Source organism: Phyllostomus discolor, chromosome 1 (assembly GCF_004126475.2).
Source record: "Phyllostomus discolor isolate MPI-MPIP mPhyDis1 chromosome 1, mPhyDis1.pri.v3, whole genome shotgun sequence".
NCBI classification, from domain to species: domain Eukaryota; kingdom Metazoa; phylum Chordata; class Mammalia; order Chiroptera; family Phyllostomidae; genus Phyllostomus; species Phyllostomus discolor.
Window position 1 is genome coordinate 47,195,064 of NC_040903.2, and position 15,823 is coordinate 47,210,886.

The following is a 15,823-nucleotide window of genomic DNA, read 5'->3' on the forward strand; positions in this document are numbered from 1 at the left end:
TCGAGGTGGAGAATGTAGCCTGACAAACAGCCTAACCTCAAATTAAGCCCAAACCTAACCCCTTCGCCCACCCCGCCCCCAGCCCGGCCCGGCGGAAGCTCGTAGAGGAAGAGCCCAATGAAGTCGTCACCTTCAGGAGACATCCTCTGTCATAATGCTCGCAGCCCCGCCGCCCTTTCTCTGGGCCTCGGGCGCCATCTTCCCGCACCAAGGCCGCCATCTCCTCTACCTCCCCTTACACTCCAAGGACCCTTCTCCTAGGATGAAAACTACGCACAGAGAAGCAGTGCCGCCCTAGCACACCCCCTCCCGGAGACAGCTGCCACCAGAGCCAGTATGGCGACTGAGCACGTGACCCGGGGCAATCGGATTTCCGGCTGACGGACGGAAGCAAAGGAAGACGCAATCTCTGTCGTCGATGTTAGTCTTTGCCTTCGCTGCTAACGGTAATAACTCTTAGGTTGCCTCTTCTTTCCCCACCCCATGGCTTCCCGCCCGAACTCTGGGCGTGGTTGGGGCGAGGAGGACAGCAGCGGTGCGGAGATGCCCGGCGACGTCCGGCGACCTCCGGGGAAGGGCCCCTCTCCTGTCGCGTCCAAGCTGTTGACAGGGCGGCCCCTCCCTCTTCCCCTGCGGGAGCTGGGAACCTCGAGAAAGGGGCGGAGCTCGGCCCGCCTCTCGGCTACGAGTGGAGCCTGAGCGCGCTCCGCTTCTGCTCGGCACCGCCGCACTCGTGCGTGGGGCTGCGTTTTTCTTTTTGTCCTCCCCTACCCCTGTACTTGCTCTTCATTCCTTCAAAATATGTATTAACATTTACTGTGTGCCAGTCACCCGCTAGGTCACGGGGACAAACAGTGAGGAAGAACACGCCTCACCGTGCCGTCAGGGAATTTACAGGCTGGTGGGGGAGAAAGACCTCAGAGAATATCTGAAATAAATGTAAGATTACAACTTTGAGAAGTGCTAGAATGAAGTGTATGCTCTACGAGAGCTAATGCCAGGGGGGATCTGATTTAATCTGGGAGTCAAGGAAGGTTTCCCCGGGAAAGCAACAGGGGCTGAAAGTTGAGGATGGGTTAGAATGCCAGGAGAGGTTAAGTGTGCTAAAGCCCGTGGAGAGAGAACGTGGAAAGAAGCAGTGGAAAGGAATTGTACAAATAAGCCCGTGGAATTGAAATCATATGCTTGAGCACGTGCATAGCTAAATAGGACTTGCCTTATTAAAGGGCCAAACCCCTGGAAATTTTTATGAGCAAAACTGCAGGTGTGGGAAGAAAATTTTTGCCTTTGGCTGTCTAGCATGATTTCACTTTACCTGAAATGTACTGAGAAAGGTAAATATGTTCCCCTTAGCTTTGAAGTTACTAACTCTGAACTTTAATTTTCTTTCAGTTCTGTTATGAGTTGCTAAAATCATGGTGAAATGTTGCTCGGCGATTGGATGTGCTTCTCGCTGTTTGCCAAATTCCAAATTAAAAGGACTGACATTTCACGTGTAAGATTTTGCTGAAGTTAAGCCAAGTACTTTAAAAAGCAAAAAGCAGTTTTACTTAATATTTCAGTTTTGAACTTTAGTTCCCAAGTTCTTTTAAAATAACTTTTTAAGTTAAATTTGAAGTGGCAGTGATACCTTTACATTTTTATAATTTAAAGGTTTAAAATACCTGCCAAGGTATCTGTCTGGTTAACAAAAATATCATCCAAGTCATGTTTGCTAGCATTACTTTGCACTTCAACATACCTACAAAGAAATGCAGTGTTGTTTTCATGTAGTTTCTAATTTGAATGAAGGATCTTTGCCCAAATATATTCTGTCCTTTAAGTTTAGAAACATCAAGTTTAGGCTGTAGAGAGAAAATATAAATTACAGTTTCAGACCAATAATTCTCTAGCTGTATTGCACATAAATCAAGATTATTCTAATTTAGTATTTTAGCCACTCTTCTGACAGTATAGGAGCAGTAAAATTTAATAATTATTCATTTGCTAAAGATTTATTTTGCTGCTTTTGTGCCAGGCACTGTGCTATGTGCTAGAGAAAGATCTAGTAAGTACTCTGCTTGGTATGAGGAAATCAAAAGTGAGTATGTGTCCTCTACCTTATTCTGGAAAGGATTTGAACCAGCTTAGAAAACTAGAAAAGGTATAAGGTTTTTGGCCTCTAAATCTCAAAATAGTTCTGATCCCAAGAAGGCCAAAATGCAGGTGTTCCCTGCATTCATTCACTAAGCTCTTACAGACTAAGTTGTGTATTAAATGCTTTACTTTGCAATGCTGACACAATAAAAGTACCAGGGGCTCTTTTCCAGGATAAATTCTGGATATGACTTCAAATAGGAAAAGGCCCAAGTGATATTCTTTATCATCTATGGATAAAGACAAACCTTCAGCTGTCTTTATTACTATATTACTACAGAATATTACTATACAGTATTAAATATCCTTTGAAACTTTTTTATAACATGAGAAAAATTTAAATGGGGGTCATTAATCTACAGTATGATTAGTAGAAAAATCTATTAAAACTGAAAGCATGGATCTTGATGGTTTCCATAATATTTCCCAAGAGTAATAACAAACTAGTTAAGGAATTAATTTAGTCACAGCCTTAATAAAAAATAATATCAATAGTATTTAATTTTAAAATACTTTTTCTATTTTTTTTTCTAGATTCCCCACAGATGAAAATGTCAAAAGAAAATGGGTATTAGCAATGAAAAGACTTGATGTAAATGCTGCAGGCATTTGGGAGCCTAAAAAAGGAGATGTGTTATGTTCAAGGCACTTTAAGAAGACAGATTTTGACAGAAGTGCTCCAAATATTAAACTAAAACCTGGAGTCATACCTTCTATCTTTGATTCCCCATCTCACTTTCAGGTTTGTTTATGAGGTACCATTCACCATCATGACTCACTCTTTATGGTACTATTAAAGAAGCTTCACCATACTTGCTTTGAAATCCTTAAGCTTTTAAATATGTAAAGTGTTGCTTCACACTTTGTAACATGTAGTAGGAGTATTTTACCAGTAATATTTTATCTGAAATATTTGTACTTTACTAAGGTTTGGTGAAGTGGACCCTAGGATTTAGCATAACTCAAGATTTGTAACTGAAACAGAGGAACATCAGAGGGTGGACAGCCCTCCTCACACTTGAGCAGAAGTCAAGAGCAGAGCCTCAATCAGGACCAAAGTATACTTTTAGAGCCACATACATTCAGACTTAAAGCCTAGGTAGGACTGAAAGAAGGAAAACCAAAATGTGATAAGAAAAGGAGAATGTAAGTAGTTAAGAGGTCAGAAAAAGAAAATAACAGAATTGGGTAAGTAAATTCTAGTTGAATTCTGTTTTTTCTCAGTTATATTAGTGCCATGGGCTGGCTGCCTCCTCAATACCTTTCCTGACTTCACACACCTAGAAATGTATTTGCTTCCAAAAACTAAACTGCCTGATTCCAGTGTGGAAAGTTTCATTTCAATAGCAGGGAAAGGCATCTCCTTCCTGGCTGCTGGAAACAAGGGCAGTAGTCCCCAACTGTGAGCTGCACCCATGCGGTCTTGGCCGCTTCTGCAGTCGTTCCCATTGTGGCACCTGAGTTATCGAATCGAGACTGCCTCACTTTCTTTCCTGCTAATAAATGTGCAGTGTCTTGTGCAATTTTCTCTAAAGGTCTTTTCTGTATAGTAAGGTGTCATCTATCTGTAACGTTAAAAGGATCTTAAGTAATGTGGGCGTAATCATCCAAATAAAGCCTAAGCTACTAACTTTCAAAAACTATTTCCTAGTCACAAAATGTAGAAATAATACTGTTAACACTCTGTTGGGTATGTTTTCAGTCATTTGTACATCTGTGTTTGTGTATGTCCTCTTTCTTATTTGCTTCTATTTCTTTTTTTGAAAAGAAATTACTTATGTTGTGCCAGGCATCATTCTAAGCACTTTACATATATTATTCATTTAGTCCTAACAACAGTCATATGAGATAAATACTATTATTATTCTCATTTTACCATTGGGGAAACTGAGGTCCAGAGAACTGGAATAGGTCACACGGCTATTAAAAAGGCAGAGGCTGGAACTGAACCCAGGTATTTTGGCTCCAGAGTGCACTCTTAACTACTATTTTCCATGATGTTAAATACAGACTGGGGCAAAAGTAGGTATACAGTTGTTCCTGTGGAAAGTAATACAAGAATAAACTGTTTCACATACTAACAACTGTAAACCTACATTTGCCCTCGTCTGTATTTTTTCACAACAGTGGCTTTCAACTGCTAGCCTATGTAAGACTTATCCAGAAGCTTGTTTAAATGCAGAATCCTTTGCCCCTCTTTTACAGAATTTGATTCAATAAATTTGTGTTAGAGTCTAGGTATCTGCACTTTACAACAAGCACCCTACATGCTTGTGTTGCAGATCTGTAGATCACAGTTTTAAGAGAATACTTATATAGAACATCAATTTTTTAACTAAACTTTACATTTAAGTATAACATACATGGAAAAGTGCACAAATCTTAAATATATATACATACACACACACGCACACACATAACAGTGAACTTGCACAAAATGAACACTCATGTAACTCCCCTCGGACCAAGCTATAGGATGCTACGAGTGCCCCAGAAGCCTCCCTCACACTCTTTCCCAACCCTACACCCACAAGGGTAGCTGCTGTCACTGTCAGTAGTGTAAATGGAGTCAGACAGTGTATGCTCTGGCTTCTTTAGCTCAACACTTGGTGTGATTCATTCACATTGTAGCATGTGACAGTAGTCCATTTAATTTTTTTTGCACTATAATACTCCATTTTATAAGTAAATTATAATTTCCCCATTCAACTAGGAACATCTTAGTCTATGTCCTATGATGCACTTATGTACACTTTTTTAAAGAGTATGTGCACACTTCTGTTGGATGTGGGATTTCTGGGACCCAGGGATGTGTATGTAAATCACTGCTATAGGACATAACTTCCCTCATTATCACTCTTCTTTTTTAGGAAAATTTGTGTTTCTAGATGAACTTTAGAGTAATTTGGGGAAAGTTCCTTTAAAATAATTTCAGTGGAATTTAAAATTTGCTGACTTAATAGCAGTTTCCATGAAAAGAAATGTATTAATTTTACTATAGTTAAGAAGGAATAAAAACTTTGAAAGGACAGAAGTATCTACCATAATTGTTATTAACAATTCTCAACAGGAGAAAAGAGAAAAACTTCACTGTAGAAAAAACTTCACCCTCAAGACCCTCCCAGTCACAAACCACAACCGCCAGCTTGTTGGTGCTTCCTCGTGTATTGAAGAATTTCAATCCCAGTTCGTTTTTGTAAGTAAAATTACTTACTGAGCTAATGTTGGTGTTTTTAAGATGAACTTCTCCTCTCCATTAGTATTAAAACTTTTGAAATCTTATCCAAAAAATTAGGCATTTGAGAATTACTTTTAATCTGTAATATCCAAAAATAATAGTGTTTCCCTGGGCCGTTATAATGCAATAATAATATAGAGGTAGTTAATCCTTCAGTTACATATCTAGTTCAGATAATGCTTTCACAAGGATATTTCAACCAAGAAGCTACAGTAATTACTTCCTCCCCTTAGGTACTATAGTTTTGTATGGAAATATCTAATTTAAGAAATAGTTACATCTTTAGGTTTTAAAGAACAGTCATACATGTGCAGAGTAGTTAATCTTGCATACACTGATTCATTTTACTGTGTGTTCATATTAGAAGCAGGTCTGGAGTCCACATCTCTTTTACTACCTTGATTACTGTAGCTTTATGATCATTCTTTAAATCAGGGAGTCTTCCAACTTTGTTCTTTTTCAAAGTTGCTTTGATATTCTGTGTTCTTTGCATCTTACTTGATGAATTTTAGAACCACTTTATAAATGTCTACCAAAAAGCCTGCTAGAATTTTGTCTGGGATTATGTTGCATCTACAGATCATTTGGGAAGAATCATCATCTTAATAAGACTAATTTAAGTCTTTCAGCCCATGAACTGATTATATCTCTTCATTTACTTAGGTTTTTAACTTTTCTCAGTAATGTTTTAGAGTCTTCAGTGGACAGATTTTTCACTTCATTTTTATAAATGGTATTGTTTTATTTACTGCTACTATATGGAAATACAATTGATTTTTATATATTGATTATGGTATCTGGAAAACTTGCCAAACTCACATGTTAATTGTCAAAGCTTTTTGTAGAAGCCATTAGATTTTCTACATCATGGTGTGTATCATTAAAAGCAGTCTTAATTCTTTCTTTAAATATGAATAACTTTCATTTCTTTTTCTTGGTTTGTTGTACTGCCTTGAACCAAGCGCTATGCTGAACAGAATTACTAAGAACTAATCTCTGTGCCTTGCTACATTTAATTTTTAATTTTTATTTATTGATTTTAGAGAGAGAGAGAAACATCGATATGTTGTTCCACTCAGACATTCATTGGTTGATTCTTGTATGTGCCCTGACCAGGGTCAAACCTGCAATGTTGGCATACTGGGATGATGCTTTAACCATCTGAGCTACTTGCCCATAGCTTCATGCCTTGCTCCTAATTTTAGGAAGAAATTCTTAAAATTTCACTATTAAAGACATTAATATGATATTAACTATAGTTTTTATAAATGCCCTTTATCAGATTGAGGACATGCCCTTCTATTCCTAGTTTGCTGAGAGTTTTTTATCAGAAAATAATGTTAATTTTGTCAAATGATTTTTTATATCTATTGAGAGATCATATTGTTTTTCTTTTTATGTTGTTAATGTTTAGTTACATCAATTAATTTTTCAATGTTAAACCAGACTTGCATTCCTAGAATAAACCTACTTCTTAATGATGGATTATGTCTTGTAAATATAATTGGATTTGATTTATTGAAATTTTGTTTAGAATATTTTCTTGTATGTTCAAGAGTGACATTGGCCTGTAGTTTTCTTTCCTTTGTGTTTTTGTCTGGTTTCAGTATCAGAACAATGCTGAACTCAAAAGAATGAGTTCGAAAATATTGCCTCCTTTTTTGATTTTCTTGAAGAATTTGTATAGAATTAGAATTAATTATTTCTTCTATAAATATTTGGTAGAATTCCCTAGCAAAGCTATCTAGGCCTGGAGTTTTCTTTGTGGAAAAGATTGTTTGGTAGCTTGTATTTTCCAAGAGATTCGTTCATTCTATGTCAGTTGACATGTTTATTAGCTTAAAATTGTTCATAATATTTCCTTATTATCCTTTTAATATCTATAAGATCACCCTGGCTGGCGTAGCTCAGTGGATTGAGCACGGGCTGGGAACCAAAGTGTCCCAGGTTCGATTCCCAGCCAGGGTACATGCCTGGGTTGCAGGCCATAACCCCCAGCAACCGCATATTGATGTTTCTTTCTCTCTCTCTCTCTATCTCCCTCCCTTCCCTCTCTAAAAATAAATAAATAAAATCTTTAAAAAATATATCTATAAGATCTATAGGGATATCATCTCATTTCTGATATTGATAATTTGTTTCTATTCTCTTTTATTGCTGATCAGTTTACCTAGAGAGTTATCAATTTTATTAATCATGTCAAATAACTAGCTTTCATTTTCTCACTTGTTTTTGTTGTCTTTGTTTTTTACTTCACTGATCTCCACTCATCTGTGTAATCTGATTTCTGCTTATTTCAGTAAAATTTTGTCATCTTTTTAGTGTCTTTAGATGGAAGCTGAGGTCATTGATTTGGGGCTTCTTCCTTTCTGATATTGGTATTTAGTGATATTGATTTTTCCATAAGTATTGCTTTAGCAGCATTCCACAAATTAAATGTTATATTTTCATTTTTATTTAGTTTAAAATGCTTCTAAATTCAATTTTGATTTATTCTTTGATCCATGTGTTTAGAAGTTTGCTATGTAGCTTTCAAATATTAGGGAATTTTCAAGATAGGTTATTAATTTCTAATTCTGTTGTGGACAGAGAATATACATTGCATGGCTTGAATCCCTTTAAATTTTTTGAGGCTTATAGCCCGGAATATGGTCTATCGTGGCAAATGTTCTCTGTGCATTTGCAAAGAATATATGTTCTGCTCATGTTAGCTACAATGTTTTATAAACGTCAGTGTGATCGAAATGTTTGATAATGTTCAGGCCTTCATCATTACTAAATTTCTGTCTATGTGTTTGTTATTGAGAGGTGTTTAATCTTCTAGTATAATTACAGATTGTCTAATTCTTGCAGTTGTCAGTATTTTCTCCTTACTTTGTGCAGCATTGTTATTAGGTACTAAATATTTAGTATTATTATAGCTTGATAAACTAACCCTTAATTATTAAGAAATGACCTTCTCTATTCATGGTAATATCCTTTGTCTGAATCTACCTTGTCTGGTAGTAATATACCCACTGTAGCCCTCTTTTTGTTAGTGTTATCATAGTATATCTTTTCCCACTCCTTTACTTTCAACCTATTTGTGTCTTTTTATCTTTGAAGTACATTTTTTGTAAGCAGCATATGCTTTTGGGTCTTGAATTTTGTTAATGTAATCTGACAATTTCTGCCTTTTAATTGGGTTATTTAAACCCTTTACACTTAATATGACTATTGATATGGTTTAGTTTAGGAATCTTGCTAACAAGTAATCTGTAATTGTAGTCATCTCCTATTTTTTCTATTTATATTCTTTGTTCCCATTTTCTTCGTTTTCTGTTTTTTAGTGAGGGGGGATTAATTTAATTCTTTTACGATTCCATTGTATCCCCCTCCTTTTTATTTTTACTCATTAGCTGTAACTGTTCTATTTTAATAGTTGCTTTTAGGTCTATAGCATCCATCTTTAATTAGTCACAGGCCACATGATAAGTAATATTAAACTACTTAACATTTAGTATAAGAATCTTACAATAATATACTTTATCTCTCCAACCTTTGTGCTACTGCTTGTCATACATTTCATTTTTACATATGCTATGAACCCCATGCTGCATTATTATTACTTTGTTTAAATAGTAAATTATCTTTTAAAGAGATTTAAATAACAAGAAAAAATCTTTTATGTTACCCACGTAATAGCCATTGCCAGCGGTTTTTATTCCTTTGTTGCAGTCCGTGTCATTCTGTCTGTCTTTAACGTTTCTTACAGTGCAGCTGTGCTGGTGATAAATTCTTTCAGTTTCTATATGTCTTCAAAAAGTCATTATTTAGTCTTTATTTTTGAAACATGTTTTCACTAGATATCAAATTCTAGGTTGACAGTTTCAGAGTTTGTTGATTTTAGTTCTTTAAAGATGTTGCTACTCTGTGTTCTCACAAACATTGTTTCTAATGACAAATTTACTGTTATACTTTATCCTCTTTACCTACATTTCTTTTTTTCTTTGCTTTTAAGAATTTTTCTTTTCCAATGTTTTTTAATAATTTGATTATGATGTACCTTGGTTTAGTTTTCTACACATTTCTTGTGCTTGGGATTTGTTGAGTTGTTTTGTCTGTGGGTTTATAGTGTTTATCACACTTGGAAAATTTTTGGCTATGATTTCTTCAAATATTTCTTTTACCTCAACTTTTCTTCCTTCTCCTTTGGTGAATCTAAGTACATGTACATTAGGCTGTCTGAAGTTGTGCCACCACTTACTGATTCTCTGTTCATTTTTTTTAAATACTCCCTTTTCTAACCCTGTAGTCCATTCTGGACAGTTGCTATTACTATATCTTCATCTTCAGTAGTCTTTTTCTTTTGAAATGTCTAATCTGCTGTTAATTCCCTCCAAAATATTTTTCACCTCACACCTTATATAGTTTTTATTTCTAGATGTTCTGTTTGATTTTTTGTATATCTTTCATGTCTCTACTTAACTTTTGAACATACAGAATACAGTCTTAATAACTTTCTCAATTCCCTTGTCTACTAATTCTAACACATGCATCAGTTCTGGGCTGGTTTCTGTTGATTGGTTATATAGTACTGTGGCTCATATTTTCCTACCTCTGATGCCTGGTAAGTTTTGTGTGCTACACATTGTGGATTTTACTCAGCTGGATGCTGGATAGTTTTGCATGCTGTATTCTTGACTTTGTTCTGGGATATAGTTAAGTTATTTGGAAACAGTCTGATCCTTTCAGGTTTAACTTTGGTAGGCAGGACCCGAGCAGTGCTCAGACGTTTTTGTTCTCCACTGCAGAGGCAAGACCCTTCAAATATACTCTGTGCCCCACGAATCTTGAAGGTTTCTAGTCTGGCTGGTGGAAGCATGGCTATGCCCTGTGAGCACAGTGCACTCCTAATCTTTTTTGGTCGTTCATTCTTCAGCCTTGAGCAGTTTCCCACACACGTGCTCTGATCTTACTCAGAATAATGTTGTGGGTGGAGACAGGGAGCTTCTGTGGATCTGCAGAGCTCTCTCTGTGCAGATCTCTCCTCTCTAGTTCTTTATCCTGTGAACTGTAGCCACCTCAGGCTCCCTGGATGCTTTGCACTATCTTTCCAACTCAGTTCACCAGGCTCTGTTGTGTTTCCCTTCCCTGCACTGAGACCTACAGTCTCTCTCAAGGGAGTGAGCCACAGCGGGCGACCAGAGGGCCAACTCTTTGTTTCCCATCTCTCCACCATCGCTTCCTTCCTTGCCTGCCGTTCATTATGTCAAAATGTTTTTTAGGTGGGAGTCACTCCAGCCTCTATTATTTCTGGCTGGAAGCAAAAGTCCTCCTCACTAATTTTAATATTAAATAAAAAACTTTTCAAAATTATTATATAGTACCTTTATAAATGTCAGTGTTATTTTCCCTATTTTCAAATTAAAAAAAGGTATACCCAGCAAACATAAGCATAATCATAATAAATATTGAGAGAACAAATTATCTCTTCAGAAATTCAAGGCCAGAGTCCTCTCTAAACCCATAACACCCAGCCCAAGGACCTGCTTCAGTCAATGCTCCTTCCCTTATAAAGTCAAATATTCATCAAAATAAAGTAACTCATTTACAAGTTTAAGAATGGAAGTTTGTTTTATAGATGAAACTTAAAATTAGCAGCCCCACACTTAGGGAACAAAAGCTGTGTAGTCATTGTGAGTACCATGGTGTTCATAAGCAGATACCTACCTCCGAAGGAGAAGTTCATCCCACCCAGGTACTCTGCACTCCCCAGGTCTACCTAGGCTTAGCCCAGAGAAAGAGTCCCCAGGCACCTGAAACACTGCTGCTGCCCTCATCCTCTCCTTCTGTTCTTTAAACTTCTTACTGTCACCAACTTGGAGACCTTCTGTAAGCACAGTAAATTTGGAGAAACAGCTGAGCCTAGTTATAAGCTTTTAGGTACTTGTCTGTCTGGTTTACTAACTTGGTGTTTATGTTTTTAGGAACATAGCTACAGTGTAATGGACAGTCCAAAGAAACTTAAGCATAAATTAGATCATGTGATCAGCGAGCTAGAGGATACCAAGAAAAGCCTGCGGAATGTTTTAGACCGAGAGAAACGTTTTCAAAAATCGTTGAGGAAGACAATCAGGGAATTAAAGGATGACTGTCTCATCAGCCAAGACACAGCAAATAGACTGGAAGCTTTCTGTTGGGAGCATTGTCAGGAGAGCATAGAACGAGACTATATTTCATGAATAATCTTGTGTTATGTTCTGCCTAAAGTTGACATTGGTACAGCTTTTTAGAAAGTAATTCTTATTTATCATCATTAAACAATATCCATCATTTAGAGTGCTTCTTTGGATCCTCTGCAGCATTATGCATCATAGTTGGTATCCAAAGACTTTTTTTTGAAGACATACAGAAATATGTGCTAGTTATCATGTTTTTGTGTGACTTGTGACAATTATGTTTTTATAGATCTAAACTAGTGCCAGGTCACTATTGTAAGGTGTTAAAAAATCAAGAAAATTTCTCAGGACTAAGGAAGTCATATCAAATCAGCCATAGTAAGCTGTAATAATGGGAAGGAACTGGGTACTTCTTCAGCAGCATCAGATTTTTTACTTCAAAGGAATACTTTATTATTTTTTCATTATTGAAAAATAATGAATTTTTTCATTATTGCTTAGGTACTCTTTATGGTAAATATGTTGAATTATACTTTTTTTGAATTGTACTTTAAATGCATCTTACTTCATTTATAACAATGTCAATCTTGAATCTAATCCAAGGTGCTTTTGTTATCAGTAATACCAAAAAAATACAAGACACCCTATGGTACTGACCCTGAGAACAGCATATGGTACAGATCTTTTGGCTTTCAAAGTCATCTAGAGACAAGCTATTTCCAATATAGTACACTATTCCTCCTCACTAGGAGCACTTTGATGTTAACCTGCATAGCTTTAAAATTTTTTAGAAAGGGTGATAAGTCTGATTTTTTAAATAGCTAGTTATTCAGACACTTCTTCTGAACATTTGGCTTTATGACTTATTTCATCATAGAGATACATCTTCAAAATCTGAATGCCAGTACTAGATGAACTTTTAATGCTGCTTTGTATTTTACAAAAAGTATTGTAATATTGCCGACATTTTAAAAAATACAAAATACAGAAGAAACCATTAAAAATAATGATGTGGCTCTTCCAGTTGAAATAGGAATTGTAGAAAGGCTTACACTGTTTTTCTTTAACTAAGAGAGTAGATTACCATCCAAGAGCTTTTATTTAGCAAAATAGGTAAGAAAAACAGCAGCTTTAGAATAGTTTCTTACTGTACATACAGATAATAACTCTTAACTATTTTCTGATTGAGCCAAATGTCAGAAATTTTGGTTTTTTCCCCCAATTTCTTAGAAAAGGAAACTGAAATTAAGAGTCATAAATATTGTGGATTAGAATAAAATTTACTAGCCCAAAGTCAAATTCTGCTTTGAAGCATATGTACATATATGAGTCTCATTCAGACATCTATGCTATAGTAATTAGAATTTGAGTATCAATTGTTTCAGTGTTTTAACTAGAAATGAAGTGCATTTTGTGCTAAAGTGTTCATTATTCTTTTATTTGTGTTATATTAATATCAGTAAGGATACATGGTCACTTGAATTTTTTATATTTAAGAATTTTTTGTTTTAATGCATGTTATGTTTTTGTGTAGGATTCCAAACCTTCCTTTTGAATAGGGTTTTACCCACATTTAAGAGATCAGCATTATGCTAACAAATCACTAAGGTCATATATTTTTACTATCTTAAAAAAAATTTATTAGCTACCCGTTATTTATTTTAGTTATTTAATTTTGAATTCATAATGGACACTCTAATTAGGAAATTTGGGTATGACCTTAGGTTTTATGGATATTCTGTGATAGAGATGGAAAATGTTTCCCTCGCTCTACTTTTGGGTATAAAAATTAAAGTCAAAGGACAATGGAGAAAAGTAAAAGGATGGATCTAAAACAGTGTGTCCAAATTCTACCTCTCTACAGGTTGCTTAGAATAAGTCAAGCCTGGGAGACCTTTGCAAAAGTCAAGCCCCAGCTTCAGCCACTCTCACAGTTGCCAGTCACTTTCACTGCCTGTGTTCACAGTGATTGCAGCTCTTGTGTTCCTTTTCACTGGTCTTAGTATCACTGAGAGAGAGAGAACCGTGAGGAAAGTATTGGTATCATCAGTGACCTGGAGCTACCCAGTTGCTCTTTATTTTTGTGGAGAAATGATTAGCATTAAAGACATGACACAACAAACAAGGTCCTCCCCACCTGCCTCCCCATGCAAACTTGAACACTGTAGGTACCTCAGTCCACTGTTCCCAGAGAACACTTCTTAGCCTGGGGTGGCACTGTCCTGTGCAGAGCAAAAGCAGTCATCCCCCACCCAGAGGTTCCTCAAGCAACCAAGGCCAACCTAAGGGTTTCGCTTTGTTTTAAAGCTTGGAGTGGCCTCTGGATTCTGGAACAAACCGATACACCAGTTCAGCCTCAGCACCAAATCAGGTACGAAGGACCTGACATGACATTTTTCTCCATGTCAAGTTTAGGTCTTTAGACTTTGGTTGCTAAAGACAGTCACAATTATATCATACTCTTTAATTTGAGGGAAGTATTAAAATATATAGTTTTAATAAATAAAAAGATAAAATTTTGGGACAATTGTCATAGAATAACAAAAATGATTTTTAAAAATTAAAAAATATATTAAAAAGCAAAATAAAAATAAAATCAATAAACATTTAAAAAAGATAAAATTATTGCAGAAATAATTGGGGGTGAAGAATCCATTACACGTTTAAAAATAAAATATTTTCTTTAGTAATGTGCTCTGTGTGGTTTTTATACATTTAGTTATTCAGTAAAATAAACAGAAAAAGGAGTTTATATACAACGGTTTTGCTTTAATTTTTTCCACATTTTTCCCTCCACCAAGATCTCTAATATCACAGAGTCTGCTAGGTTCGATGTCCCAAGTGGCAGGCTGCTTCCCCCACCATGTGGACCAACCATAGAGCCCTTTTCTGCTCTGGGCCCCACCCAGAACCGGCAGCCTTTCATGTCACCCAGTATAGAGAGTGGTACTCTTCAGTATGAAATATGCTGCCTTCAAAACCCAACGAGGCCTGTTACGCATTGTGCTTTCACCTTCATAGTGAGATGCCAGTTGTACTAATGTGTCTTGTGCTTCAGTGGGGATGTGGTAGCATGCCCTGATTGCTGGATTGCTGGACACTGCCCCCAAATTTTCCTGACGTGGCCCCTGATGCCTTTCTCCTCAGTGCACACTATTGTATTGGGTGACATACATGCTCAATAAATTTCATACCACAACATCTTAAAATGTAAGTGTCTGAGCCTCATTCAGTCTCATTAATTTACCTGAGGCACATAAAGAAGTTTATAGACTAACATAATTAATGTGCTAACCCATCGAGTGTAGTATTTTCAAAGCCTCATATACTACTATGAGGAATGCAAAGATGAGGCATTCACACCCAAAGGGACACACAAGTAAATAACATAAGTACAGAGACGTGGGCAACTGGCAGAACTGTGGCCATTACAGAGGGCACTGACATCATGAAACTACGAGAGCCTCAACGTTCCTTTTAAAGTTCTGTCCTAGGACCTGAATTCTGTTAGCAACCTTCTTGGATGTGACAATAAGACACCAAACCACCCAGGAGAGAACCAAACAGACCTAGGTTCCAGTCCCAAACCTGCCCTTTTATTACATATGGAACCCAGACTAAGTTAACTGAACCTCTCTGAACATTTACAAAGTGGACAATAATACTTTGCTCACACACTCCTATGAGAATTGTGTGAATTGTATTCTCTGTAAAACATAACGCCATACAGTGAGCCCTCTGTATATTGTTTTTCTTCAAATCCCATGCCAGACATAACAGGAAGACAGGCAAAAGTAAGAGGGGGAAATTCGTTTGACAGGGAACGACAGTGGTACAGGCAGCAAGGAGTAGCCAGGGAGGCTGTTTGTGTCTTGACTGTCTCCTCCTGTGGCAGCTCAAGAGCAGGGAAGGAACACTCTCCAACTGAAAAAGAAAACTTTATTTAATTACCGTCCTCTCCATTCTCCCAATCTCCATCCTAAAAAGCCATTTAATCCATCGTAGATATAGCTTTCATTCATTCATTCACTCATTCATTTAACTTCATGAAGCACATTAGATGGTGCTACTCAAAGTATGGTTCACAGACAAGTGTACAGGTTGAGGAGCTTGCACCAGAATGTAAATCAGCTACATCTGGAAGCACACACACTGTTTAGTTCAGTCAACAGTTTTTTCATAGCAAGACTTTCTCAGTGAATAAAACAGTGTGTTGATTTACATTCTGGAACAAACACCTTATTCCATTCTGGACCAGTAAAAAAGAGTTCACAGGGCAGCAATTTTG

The 15,823-nt window shown here is 36.7% G+C and overlaps 2 protein-coding genes across 6 annotated transcripts in view; one reads left to right on the top strand and one right to left on the bottom strand.

Annotated features, from left to right (window-relative positions):
- The window catches only part of RCHY1 (ring finger and CHY zinc finger domain containing 1), a 22,760-nt gene extending 22,113 nt beyond the window's left edge, over positions 1-647 (bottom strand). The window contains exon 1 of one of the 3 annotated variants that reach the window (XM_028506394.2): positions 131-632. In XM_028506394.2, coding sequence (XP_028362195.1) covers positions 131-220 — 90 coding nt within the window. In that variant the 5' untranslated portion in view covers positions 221-632. Of the gene's footprint in view, positions 1-130 lie in introns of all 3 variants that reach the window. The other 2 variants (XM_028506398.2, XM_028506396.2) reach the window with 2 other exon arrangements.
- On the top strand, positions 360-11,695 carry THAP6 (THAP domain containing 6). 3 transcript variants are annotated; one of them, XM_028506399.2, is made up of 5 exons: positions 360-446; positions 1,393-1,495; positions 2,671-2,878; positions 5,207-5,332; positions 11,344-11,695. In XM_028506399.2, exons 2-5 carry the CDS (start codon positions 1,416-1,418, stop codon positions 11,596-11,598), a joined length of 669 nt encoding a protein of 222 aa, XP_028362200.1. In that variant the 5' UTR covers positions 360-446; positions 1,393-1,415; the 3' UTR covers positions 11,599-11,695. The 3 variants fall into 3 exon arrangements, with proteins under 3 accessions (XP_028362200.1, XP_028362201.1, XP_035878080.1); XM_036022187.1 differs by lacking the exon at positions 360-446 and adding an exon at positions 591-939; XM_028506400.2 differs by lacking the exon at positions 1,393-1,495 and having other exon boundaries at positions 365-446.
- The last annotated feature ends 4,128 nt before the right edge of the window (positions 11,696-15,823 follow it).